Below are 12999 nucleotides of genomic sequence, written 5' to 3'. Positions count from 1 at the left end.
TTCGGTTTAACTAATGCAACAGCTGTATTCATGGACCTTATGAATCGTGTTTTTCATAATTACTTAGATCATTTTGTGGTAGTGTTCATCGATGACATCCTGATCTATTTCAAGAACAAAGAAGACCATGCTAAACACTTAGAGGTCACACTACGGAAGTTGCGGGAGATGCAATTATATGCCAAGCTGAGTAAGTGCGACTTCTGGCACGATCAGGTGATGTTCTTAGGTCATGTGATCTCTGGAGAGGGGATTTCAGTAGATCTTGCAAAAGTCAAGGCAGTAACCAAATAGGCTATACCCACCTCAGTGACTGAGACTCAAAGCTTTTTAGGAATGACTGAATATTATAGAAGATTTATTAAAGACTTCTCTGGCATTGCCCTACCATTGACCACTTTGACCAAAAAAGGAAAAAAATTTATCTGGACGAAAGTATGTAATAAAGCCTTTTAGGAGCTGAAGAGGAAGTTGGTGACTGTGCCTATCCTAACCTTATCTGAAGGGACAGGTGGAATGGTGATCTACAGTAATGCGTCCTTGAGAGGTTTGGGTTGTATGTTGATGCAGTACAGAAGGGTTATAGCTTACGCTTCTAGGCAACTCAAAGACTATGAGAGGAATTACCTTACTCATGGCTTAGAGTTAGTAGCAGTAGTATTTGCACTGAAGATTTGGAGGCACCACTTGTATGGTGAGAGGTGTGAGATATTCACGGACCACAAAAGCCTCAAATACATTTTCACTCAGAGGGAGTTGGACATGAGGCAGAGTCGATGGCTGGAATTGATCAAGGACTACGATTGCAACATCTTATATCATCCAGGAAAGGCTAATGTGGTTGCTGATGCACTCAGTAGGAAATCATAGGGGTTATCCACAGCTCTGTTGACTGAACGAGCGAAGTTGAAAGAAGAGATTGACTACTTCAAATTGGGCCTAATTGTTGATAGACCTAAGGCCTTATTTTTCCACTTGGTTATCCTAAGACCCTCTTTAATGGACCAAATCAAAGAGGGTCAATTGAAGGATGAGAGATTAACCAAAGTTAGGTAGGCAATTCAGGAAGGGAAGGTCACACCATTCGATATAGCCACGGATGGCATCATCAGAATAGGTGAACGACTGTGTGTACTCGCCAATGAAGATATGAGGATGATGATTCTGACCGAAGCTCATAGCACACCTTACTCCATTTACCCTGGGAACACCAAAATGTATAGTGATATGAAAGTACGATATTGGTGGGACAATATGAAGAGAGATGTTGCCAACTTTGTTAGTAAGTGCTTGACTTGTCAACAAATAAAGGCTGAACATCAACGACCTTCTGGACTCCTGAAACCTTTAGACATTCCACAGTGAAAATGGGACTCCATCATAATGGACTTTATTATTGCATTGCCCAAGATTCCAAAAGGTCATGATGCTATATGGGTTGTGGTGGATCGTCTAACTAAATCCGCTCATTTTATTGCCTATTCCATGAAGTATATGGTGGAGACGATGACTCAATTGTATATTGATCAGGTATTACACTTTTAATGGAGTACCCTTATCAATTGTATCAGATGGAGATGCCAAGTTCACCTCATGATTCTGGAAAGGGGTGCAAGAGGCTATGCGGACGGAGTTGAGGTTTAGCACTGCTTTTCATCCTCAGACAAACGGATAGACATAGCGGTTAAATCAAATCATTGAAGATATGCTTTGGGCTTGTACTTTAGACCTGAAGGGCAGTTGGGAGAAGCATCTTCCTTTGGTTGAGTTCGCTTGTAATAATAGCTTCCAAGCAATCATTGGAATGGGGCTCCTTATGAAGCCTTGTATGGGAGGAAATGTCGTTCACCCTTGTTTTGGGATGAGGTTGGGAAAAAGAAGTTAACCAAGTCTGACTTAATCAATGAGTCACAAGAGAAAGTCTAACTTATTCAATTGAGGATCAAGGCAGCCCAAGATAGATAGAAAAGTTATGCTGACACTAAAAGGAGAGAACTAAAATTTTCTGAGGGCGACAATGTATTCTTGAAGATTGCACCGATGAAAGGAATAGTCAGATTTGGAAAGAAAGGCAAGTTAAGTCTCCGATTTATCGGACCTTTTCTAATCTTGCAGAAGGTTGGAACTGTGGCATACTAGCTATCTCTACCGCTCTCCCTATTTGGAGTAGATGATGTTTTCCATGTATCTTTACTCCAGAAGTATGTAGTAGACCCATCACATGTCTTAAGTTATGAGTCGTTGTAATTGGACACCAATCTGACTTATGAAGAACCACATGTACAAATCCTGGACGGCAAAGACCAAGAGCTACGAAGACGTACTATTCCGTATGTGAAAATTCTCTAGAAACACCACAGTACTACTGAGACTTCGTGGGAACTAGAAGAGGATATGCGGGTTAGATATCTACAACTATTTGGTGAACCAGATAAACCTTGAACCTAAGTACATACCTGAAATTACTATTATGTTCGGGCTAAGCTAAGTCTTAGTGTGCCATACCTTAACAAACACCAGCAACTTAGGATCTGTAGCAATCGAGGGAAGAGAAGAAGATAGGATTCAAGTTATGGATCTTGAGGTAACTTCTTTTTCTCTAGAGAACTTTTAAATTTCAGGATGAAATTCCTATAAGGAGGGAGGATTGTAATACTCTTAATTTTTTCTTTAACTCAGTCCAACCTTGACTTAAAGTGATGAGTCAGCTGATGACGGGGTAGTCAAAGTTGATGTTTTTAATGATGACTTAAAGTGATGAGTCACCTTAACCCATCACATGTCTTAAGTTATGAGTCGTTGTAATTGCACACTAATCTGACTTATGAAGAACCACATGCACAAATCCTGGACGGCAAATACCAAGAGCTACGAAGACGTACTATTCCGTATGTGAAAATTCTCTAGAAACACCACAGTACTACTGAGACTTCGTGGGAACTAGAAGAGGATATGCGGGCTAGATATCCACAACTATTTGGTGAACCAGATAAACCTTGAACCTAAGTACATACCTCAAATTACTATTATGTTCGGGCTAAGCTAAGTCTTAGTGTGCCATACCTTAATAGACACCAGCAACTTAGGATCTGTAGCAATCGAGGGAAGAAATTCCTATAAGGAGGGAGGATTGTAATACTCCTAATTTTTTCTTTAACTCAGTCCAACCTTGACTTAAAATGATGAGTCAGCTGATGACGGGGCAGTCAAAGTTAATGTTTTTAATGGATGATGTGGCGCTCAAAATATAAACTTGTTGACCAAAGTCCAAGATTCTTTGGCCTTATCACCACTCTAGTTTTGGTAAGTTTTTAAATGTTTTGAATTTAAAAAAAAAAATCCATTTTTAGACTCATACCTTTTATGGTAACTATGTAGTGAGACATAATTGCCTTTTTGGTTGTCGATCACTTATAGAAACTCCTAATGTGCCTTACCATTATTGCTTATTATAAACCATATTAAATATTGTATTTTATCTCCCCACCTCACATTATTATCTTATTTGGTTTATATATTTATAGTTGATTTTCAAACCACCTTACCTATTATGTTAATTATTCTAATTCATGCAATTATGATTTGACACATAGATTACTATCATTTTAATTATAATAACTTAGTGATGTATTTTTTTTTCCCTTCCTTGTGAGATTCAAATCAAGGGGGGAAAATTGTTTAATCAAGAGGGTAAATTGATTATCATCTTTCCCTTCCTTATAAGACTCAAATCAAGGGGGAAAAATTGTATAATTAAGGGGATATATGGGCAATACTTTTGGCATCTCCTCTTAGCCTTGCTAAGCAAATTGACAAGGGAGAATGTTGATTGGCCCTTAAAGATTTTATTCCTTTTGTGAATTAGGAAGAGAGCTTGGAAAATAAAAAGAGAAGAGGGTAGGTTGGTAGCCTCTCACAAGGCTACAGATTTTGAAGAGAGAGAGAGAGAGAGAGACCCTCATATTTTTTTTCTCTCTCTTGGTGATTCAAATGAGAAAGAGAAGAAGAAGAAGAAGAATCCAACCTCTTCCCTTAGTTTCATTTGATTAGGAGGGAGATGTTCGTTTGAAGACATTATAACTGAAGGTTTCTTTTTCTTTTTTCTTTCTGTGAAAGTTGTAAATGGTTTAATTCATTCTCTACACATAGTTTTCCTTTTTATATAATTCTTAACATGTGATATAAAAAATTAATTTGTATGTTTATATATTAAATGATTTATTCTTGTTTTTAGAATTGTAAATTTATTTCTTAAGAACTTTCTATCTCTTTATTGGGTTTTACATAAATGAAAGCATATTAGAAATTCTGATTTACATATATTTCATTTTTTTTTTCAAGTTTATGATTGTTACATTATGTCCCTATGTGGATTTTTAGATGATGTATACTATCATTGAGCACATTTTGTTTGTGCAAAAATCTCACTATCGATTAAGATCACAGTACGATGTGAGCCATAGTACGGTATGGGGGCACATTCTATTCTCATATGTTGAAATTATTATTGAGATTGTAAATTATGTGAATAGGTTAACACATCGATCAAGGTCACAGCACGATGTGAGCCGTAGTACGGTACAAGACGGTGATGTTAAATTCCATTGATCATGATTTGTGATATCTATTAATATTTGATTGACTTGTTAGATTTTCTTTCATTTTAATAATAGTTCACATTTTATCAAAAAGAAAACCTTATTCTTGTTATTTTTAAACTTGTGTAAATTGTGTTTTCCGCCATTTACTAAGCTTCCCCAAAAGCTTACCCCTTACAGTATTTCAGATGATGGGATTGAAATTCATAGAGAAAGAGATGATGAATCTATTGCATATCTATGGTCTAACAAGGATGAGGGGGGCTTTGATTTGGGTGGAGGCTATTTTTAGTTTTTTTTTTTTTATCCTATTTTTCTTTAGCTTTTTTTTTTTAAATCTTTAGTAAGACTTATAGACATTTAATGTCATTTCCTTTTAAACCTTCTTATAGGGGAAGTATCTTTTATTTTGTTATTTAATATTAACTTTCATTGCACAATTCTATAAATTAATTACATATTTGTATTTATTTTATTTTGTTTATTTTCATGATTTGTGAAAATCCATATCAATTTATTCCTTAAAATAAAATTGATCTTAAATCACCAACTATTAAACTCCTAGATTCGAAGTCATTACAATCACACCTTAACTCCCCTATGCCACTTGTTTAGGATACTACCTCCCTTAACTGATATTTATCACCAAACTTTGTCAGACTCGAATTCCCTTGGCCGCATGTGTTCGAACTCCGAAGGCCAAAAAAACATAAGGAATCTGGTGGGCGAAAGGCTAAAAAACCGTGGCTTTTGGATGAATCCTTGTTTTGAGCAACGCCGCCCTCCCGGGCTACCGCACGCACCCTCCTCGAGGATAGGGCTTTAACACTTTGGGAAACGTGTTAGACGCCTCATTCTGGCCCACCGTTTCGCAAAATCTCTAATAAAGCAACCAACAATCTAAAGCCACGTTCACATATCCATCTATCCCCAAATAAATACTGAAACACCACACAAGGCCATGAGTCCATGACCCAACCCGCGGGCCGCACCCCACGATAAAAGGGACTCTTTAAGCCGGTGGCCATAATAAGATCCTTAGCTTTTCGTGAAGCTCGCTTCCCTCGTCTCTCTCACAGTCTCACCTGTAAATAAATTTTTGGTTTGTGAATCTGTATTTGCCGGCGAGATCTGTTATCTCCGGTGGATTTCCGATCGGCGTTTGAAGATGATAACTTTGTTAATCAGTGACTTCATCTTCGTGGTAAGAAGTATCGCTGTATCAGATTTTGCTTCTGAGGAATGTTCGATCCGTACGTGTTAATCCACGTTCGAACTCAATCTAAGGTCTGCTTTAGGAGGAGGAAGAAATTTACTGTTATCAAACTTTAATACTAGTTATCTGTATTATAGCTTGATAATTTTGATGAATCGGTGGTGATCCGTATCACTGGATCCCCTTATTGTATAGCCGAAGGTTGAGAGTTAAGTTTACAGCTTCTTTTTCTAGGTTTTTTTGGGTCTCTCTGTCTTTTGTTTACTCTTCTTCCGGGAGATCGATTCGCTGTTTTGCACAGTTTAGCTTTTCATATGAAAGTTCATCAGAACTGAAAGAAGGACTAGAGTACTAATTCTAGATATCTTCTGTTACTAATCTAATCTTCCAAAGTGGCGAAGATGAGTTTGAGCGCCGCTGCGGAAGAAGATTCGGCTCCAGAAATACATCTCCCTTCGGATATCGATTGGAAAATGTTGGACAAATCCAAATTCTTCTTCCTTGGTGCCGCGCTCTTCTCTGGAGTTTCTGCCACACTTTACCCTGTTGTCGTCCTCAAGACTCGGCAACAGGTATCGCAGACGCAGGTTTCTCGAATGGCCTTCTCTATCTTGCGCCACGAGGGAATCAGAGGACTCTATAGAGGCTTTGGCACTTCCCTGATGGGAACCGTCCCTGCTCGTGCACTGTACATGACAGCGCTCGAGGTCACTAAGAGCAGTGTAGGAACCGCAACAATCCGATTGGGTATCCCAGAACCAACGGCCGCTGTGATCGCCAACGCCGCCGCAGGGGTGAGTGCTGCGATGGCAGCACAGTTCGTTTGGACACCAATCGATGTCGTCAGCCAACGGCTTATGGTCCAAGGCTGCACCGGCAATTCCAACAGCCCCAGTCTAACCCTTTGTAAATATAGTGGTGGGATCGATGCTTTCAGGAAAATTCTCTACGCTGATGGCTTCCGGGGTCTATACAGGGGATTTGGTTTGTCTATACTGACCTACGCCCCCTCGAATGCAGTTTGGTGGGCATCCTATTCTATGGCGCAGAGACTCGTTTGGGGTGGATATGGTTGCTACTTCTGCAAAAAAGAAAAGGATAGTAGCAGCAGTGCCAGCTTCCGGCCGGATTCCAAAACAGTGGTGGCAGTACAGGGAGTGAGTGCAGCCATGGCAGGTGGGATTTCGGCAGTGATTACAATGCCATTGGACACAATCAAGACGAGATTACAAGTTTTGGATGGGATGGAGAATGGGAATCGGCCCCCAACAGTTGGACAGACTGTTAGGAATTTAGTAAAAGAAGGTGGATGGGCTGCATGTTACAGAGGTTTAGGTCCTCGTTGGGCTTCTATGTCTATGTCTGCCACCACCATGATCACCACATATGAGTTTCTCAAACGTCTCTCTGCCAAGAATCAAGACCACTTCACATGTTGTTGAACTACACGGAACACAGAGATGTACTTAAAGTCACTGTTATGAGAAAAAAAAAAAAAAGTTCTCTTTTTTGTTATTCTAAATATGTAAACAACTTTTTTGTTTCCCCCTTCTTAAAGCTTATCCATTTACATTTTGTTGCGGGGACCTTACTTCTGATGGATATGTTGCCTTTGGTAAATCACACACACTCTCTCTCTCTCTCTCTCTCATTCATTTATTAGGCGAATAATGTAAAGTGGAGATCTCGATTGAGCAATGAACAAGCTCACTTATTGGTCATATGGCATTCCTTACCTTTAATGGCGTTTATTAAATACTTTTATATGTTTTTAACGAAACCAAACTGAGGAAAACGAGGGGCAGCAGATGTGTTTGAAGTTTGAACTCATCGATGGCGTTTTTTATATTTTTATTTTGGGAAGAAAAAGAATCAATAAACAAAGACAATGATCAGAAACAATGGGCTCTTGAATTCCTCTGCATACAAACGCCCAATTTCCAATGATACTTCATTTTCATCAGATTTCATTCCAGGGTGTTGGTGCACGGTATGGCACCTGTAAGGGTCCCCATCCATACGGATACAGATCTGTCGAACCAGTAAGCTCTTGAATGCTTTTTTTTTTTTTAATCATTATTGTTCTGTTCTGTTCTGAATCTTTTACCACTGATTGTAAGGTATGGATAAGGCCGATTCAATTCCGAATACCTAAATCCTATTTCACTCTCACGGTCTCACCCACAAGGCCGCAAAAGCCTCCAGCCACTCTTAAGTTCAGTGAAGGTCAGCCATTACAGATGACGCATTTTTCTATCAAAACAAATAATAATGATGCATTTGTTCCAGTAATTAAGAAAAAAGGGTTTTCTCTTTTTATATTCATACTTTTAAGGTGATAAATAATTTGTAATTTATATTTTTAAGTGTGTATATATATATAGTAATTAAGTATAAAATCTTATCATTTTACTATTTACGAAGCATGCGAGGCATTATTATCTTTTTTTATTCAAAAACTTTAGATATAAGATAAAAGAGCAATCGAAAGGAGGTTACATAAATGATTGATAGGCAAATAAGATATCCCTTCTACAATCATAGGTAGTGATCGACCTTATTGCTAAATTTAACAACACAGACACCCTAACCATTGTTGCATTAAGATTCATCTTATTCAGTTGACTGATCGACAAATAAGGTAGTCCTTTCACAATTCCATCATCTATACATCAAATTATGATAGACTATGTTGATCATATATCGCTCCCACCCAAAAATTTCTCTCTTATCTACCCTAAAAGTAATGTTTGATTGTCAACAGAAAGAAAAATAAATAAATAAATAAAACAAATTATGATGATATAATTGATTTATATCTATGTTTCTTTTTTCTTTTCTTTTTTTTTGGAATTTTTTATTTTATTTTATTTTGTCTTCTTTTGTGTTCTTGGCAACCAAACATTGTATTTCACTATCATATATCACGATCTGTTTGCGTTGAAACTTGATATATGCTATACTCAGAATTGAGGAGTGTTGGGGGTTGGGGATGCAAAGGACACACACCATCATAAAATAGAAGCAAGTGCTGTGAGGCGTGACAACACTAGATTTGCAATCACCTTCTCTTTTTCTTAATACTCCACAAAAAATAAGTAAATATATTTATAATTTATCATTCTTAATTTCTCATGGTGTGCTACCCAAGGCTGAATGGGATAGGAATTTAGGACCCAATAAGATTGGATTCAGTATAATTGAGACCTAACTCGAACTAACCCTTTGGGAAGGAAGTGAGGGAGAGTTTCAACCCATAAAAAAATAATAATAAATAAAGGAAAAAAGAAACATTACCTAACAGCGTTTCCCTACGTCCTCTCATAGGTTCCTGTGAAATGATGCCCCTATTTCCCCTGGATGAATGCAAATGTTTCCCCCATTGACCCAGGTGTGATGTGGAGACCACACGACCATGTAATCATTCTTCATCCACACACAAAAAAAAAAAATCCCTCCTGTTTCACTATTTCTTTTCTTGGGTAGAATTTTTTTAGTAATGCTTTTGCATGAAAAATGAGAAATGTCTTCAGAAGGTACTTCTATTAATTAATGAAAAAAGTATAAGAAATATTAGTAAAGGATGAGCTTTAGGATTTATGTCTTAATTAATATACCACTTTTATGATTATTTAAGATATGAGTTTATTGAGTAATTTTGTCATTCTGTTGCTACCAATAAATACAATTTTGATGAGACTAAATTATAAAAAATAAATATCCGTGTTAATAGTTTGTATCAAATGCAACCAGTTGGGATTTGGCAACAATATTATTATTGAAATTGTCAACTATAAGATGACTTATATTTAAATGACGTAAATTAGAATTATCCATACAATTAATCAACTCCAAGCAATGTGATGGATTGTTATCAATTGGAAAACAATGCAAAATACTATAATAAAACATGATAAGAACCCAACCAAATGATGAAGCATCACTAGATCAAGAAGCCTAGGAAGTCAAAAAAAAAAAAAAAAAAAAAAAGAGATCAAATATCATTATTTGTCTTTCTATATTATGATTCAAGATAGAAACATGGTTTTAAAGTATCTTCGATACAATACGATATTTTTTTATAGGTATCTTAAAGTTAGTTGATTGATATGACGATCGATACCAATATTTTATTCATTGAGCTTTAGCATATTTTAGTGTATTTTTTATACAATATGATATCCTTCGATATATATTTTGAATTTAACTGACCAATACGATGATCAATATCAATGCTTTAATCTTTGGATAGGAGACTGAATTCTATTTCTCTAAAAATATACAACTATGAATTCTCTCTCTCTCTCTCTCTCTCTCTTAATTCCATCCTAAATTATACAAGTCAGATATTCTACTTTGAAGGGATGAATAGGGTTATTTGTTTAAAGAAGTATGCATGGATTATGAGATCCAATGATATATATGATATATATGTCATGGCCATGGAGGTCAGTGATCTTCACCTAGCCAACTCCATGCATGGTGTAAGCCTTATTTTTTTTTTGCCCTTTTGAATTAAAGTCCATTTGTGGAGAGAGAATGGATTTAATTGGGTGTGATGGTCAGTGGAGTAGTTCTTTATTTTGATGTTCTTCAATTATTATGTAAATAATTTATAAAAAGAAATTATATCATGTATGACATGTTTGAGGTGACGGATGCGACAGAGTTGTTTTTCTATAGGGTGTCAATATATTATGTGAGATGTGGCTTCTGCACTTGTGTGAGCGCCAATTAAAATACATATAGGGGCTTTAACTTCAATTGGATTTTTTATTTCACATGGTAGGTGCGATAATTTCATGAATTCTTTTGTCTGAACTTAGAGGCTACACAGATCAAATAACTTTCTCAGTATCTAATATTTTCATGTATGACCATGTATATACGTCTGGTTTTCATGAATGCATCTATGTATGTACATAGGTGGTATGCAAATGACCTGCATAAAAATAAAATAAAAAGACCATCATTCTTTTCTTCTTTTTTCTGTTCAGTCTCCCAAACTCTTCTGGTGCCAAAGGCGGAAGAATCTATTCACCGTGTAGCCACTGACGTGAATGGCTGCCTTCTATTAGTGTTAGTAAGATGCAGGTAGGATCTTTAAAATTGACTTTTATGAGTCCATTCATCGCACACTCAATGATTATTTACCAATATACATAAGGATCCCGTAAAAACCTTTTTCGATGAATAGGCCATTTCTCAAGTACAATAGCGAAGGCAATTATGGATCTCATGGAGAATTCAATTCTGGCTCAGGATGAAGGCTGGTGGCATTCTTAATACATCCATGTTGCACAAGAAGTGGTGTTTCCAAGACAGGTGAGCATGGGAGGGTTGGCCTTTCATCCTTCATAGTATATGGTATTTGAAGGAGAGTTTTCTATAATCCACAAAGTCTAAGATGATTTGATACTATGGTGTGACTCTTGGAATAGTGAATGTAATCATGAATCCCGTTCTTTGTATACTAAGGTCTTAAATATTTGCTTAATCCCATCGAAAAGTCAGATCCGTGGATTAGGAGGTTATCCCTTCATAGAGGAACACTCAATCTTTTCAATATTTTATTCTTGAGAAGAGATATTTTTATTTGAGCCACTAAGAGAGAAGGGGAGGGTTCTCTCATGATGAAAATGACACCACTGGCCTCCTATGTATAAAACAGTTACATCGCATCTCATTGGTATGCTCTACTACACCACTTGCTCAAAGTATCGTCTCACTTTTATTTATTTTTCAATGAGAATTTCAGTGATCAAAATGACTGAGCTCGCACAACCCGATCAAGGTTATAGGTACTGATTCTGGTCAATACCAATACAAATCGGCTAGGACCAAGCTATATAGTGTTGGTGTCAGATGTAATTTAAAAAAAGGGAGAGGAATAGGTATGCTAGCGTAGTATATAGGAATTAGGAATGTTAGCGGCATTTTGACCGTAGAATTTGATCAACATGAATTGAACTGTTGGATGGAGAGAAGATATAAAAATTTTCAATTTACGGTTTCAACACCTTTACTCTTTCTCTTTCTCTCTCTTCTCGCCAGAAAAAGTCTTCATTTTTTTGGATCCAGCTAGAGAAAGCGAAGTAGTTGGGTTTTTTTCTTTTTCTTTTTTTTCCTTTCTTCTATCGATTTGCAGAGTGCAGCTTGAACATCAGCAGCTGCTGCGGCGACAGCAACAGCAGTGAGCATCAACTTAAACCAGAGGCTTCAGCTTCTTGATAAGTAAGCCATCTCTCTCTTTCTCTCTCTACTGGTTTTTCCCCTTTCTTCTATTGATTTGCAGAGAGCGGCATGAACATCGGCAACAATTTTTTTTCCCTTTCTTCTATCAATTTGCAAAGTGCAGCTTGAACATCAGCAGCAGCGGCGGCAACATCGGCAGCGGCGGCGGCAGCAACAGCTTAAGCCATCTCTCTCTTTCTTTTTCCCCTTTCTTCTATCGATTTGTAGAGAGCGGCGTGAACATCGGCGACAAATTATTTATTTTTTTTATTTTTTTCCTTTCTATGGATTTGCAGAGAGCGGCGTGAACATCGGCAACAATGGCGGCAATAGCCACAGCAGCAGCGAGGGGTCATGGTTGGAATCGCGATCTGGACTCTACCATTTCCGACGATAAACTTGCTAGCCCAAGTCTCCACCAGTGTTGCAGGAACGTTTAAACTTTCCGACAACAGTGATGCTTCAAGCACACTGGCCAGAGAAGGGGTCGTGGTTGGGAAAGTAGTAACATGGAGCAGTGGTATTGGACAGGTTTTGTAAGACCTCACCCTATAAACGGATGAGATTTTTTATGTTTCATCTAACGGTTAAAATTCCGATAGCATACCTTATTCCTAAGTATTACACTACTATACCTGTGATTTTCCCTTAAAAAAAATGATCAAGTTTTAATCAAAACATCTGATCTGTATCAGTATCGCTATCAAGCTTCAGCAATACGAATACAAACCGACAATACAAAACCAAAACTTAGAACCATGAAACGAACCAAACCGGCGCGTTAAACGTCAACCGTAACATTGACTGTGTGTGGATCCTGCTGCCAGGGAAGACCAGCAGATCCTGTCTCTGTCTGAGATGAGATCTTAATTGATTAGGTTGGTGATCTTCCATGACTGGATAAGATTAGTTTTTTGGTTGAGACTGTGTGTGATGATGGATGAGTCAGCA

The 12999-nt window shown here is 37.4% G+C and overlaps 1 protein-coding gene across 1 annotated transcript; it reads left to right on the top strand.

Annotated features, from left to right (window-relative positions):
• The first annotated feature begins 5554 nt into the window (after window positions 1–5554).
• Window positions 5555–7389, top strand: LOC122083602 (solute carrier family 25 member 44-like). Its single transcript, XM_042651466.1, has one exon. The coding sequence runs from the start codon at window positions 6216–6218 to the stop codon at window positions 7254–7256; it is 1041 nt and encodes a 346-aa protein (XP_042507400.1). The 5' UTR covers window positions 5555–6215; the 3' UTR covers window positions 7257–7389.
• The last annotated feature ends 5610 nt before the right edge of the window (window positions 7390–12999 follow it).

This window comes from Macadamia integrifolia, chromosome 7 (assembly GCF_013358625.1).
Source record: "Macadamia integrifolia cultivar HAES 741 chromosome 7, SCU_Mint_v3, whole genome shotgun sequence".
NCBI lineage: Eukaryota > Viridiplantae > Streptophyta > Magnoliopsida > Proteales > Proteaceae > Macadamia > Macadamia integrifolia.
Note: the sequence above shows the minus strand (reverse complement) of the source record. Positions and strands in the feature narration are given on the sequence as shown.

Excerpts from the sequence above, each read along its gene's own strand:
- LOC122083602 (XM_042651466.1), top strand. The coding sequence starts at position 6,216 with ATGAGTTTGAGCGCCGCTGCGGAAGAAGATTCGGCTCCAGAAATACAT.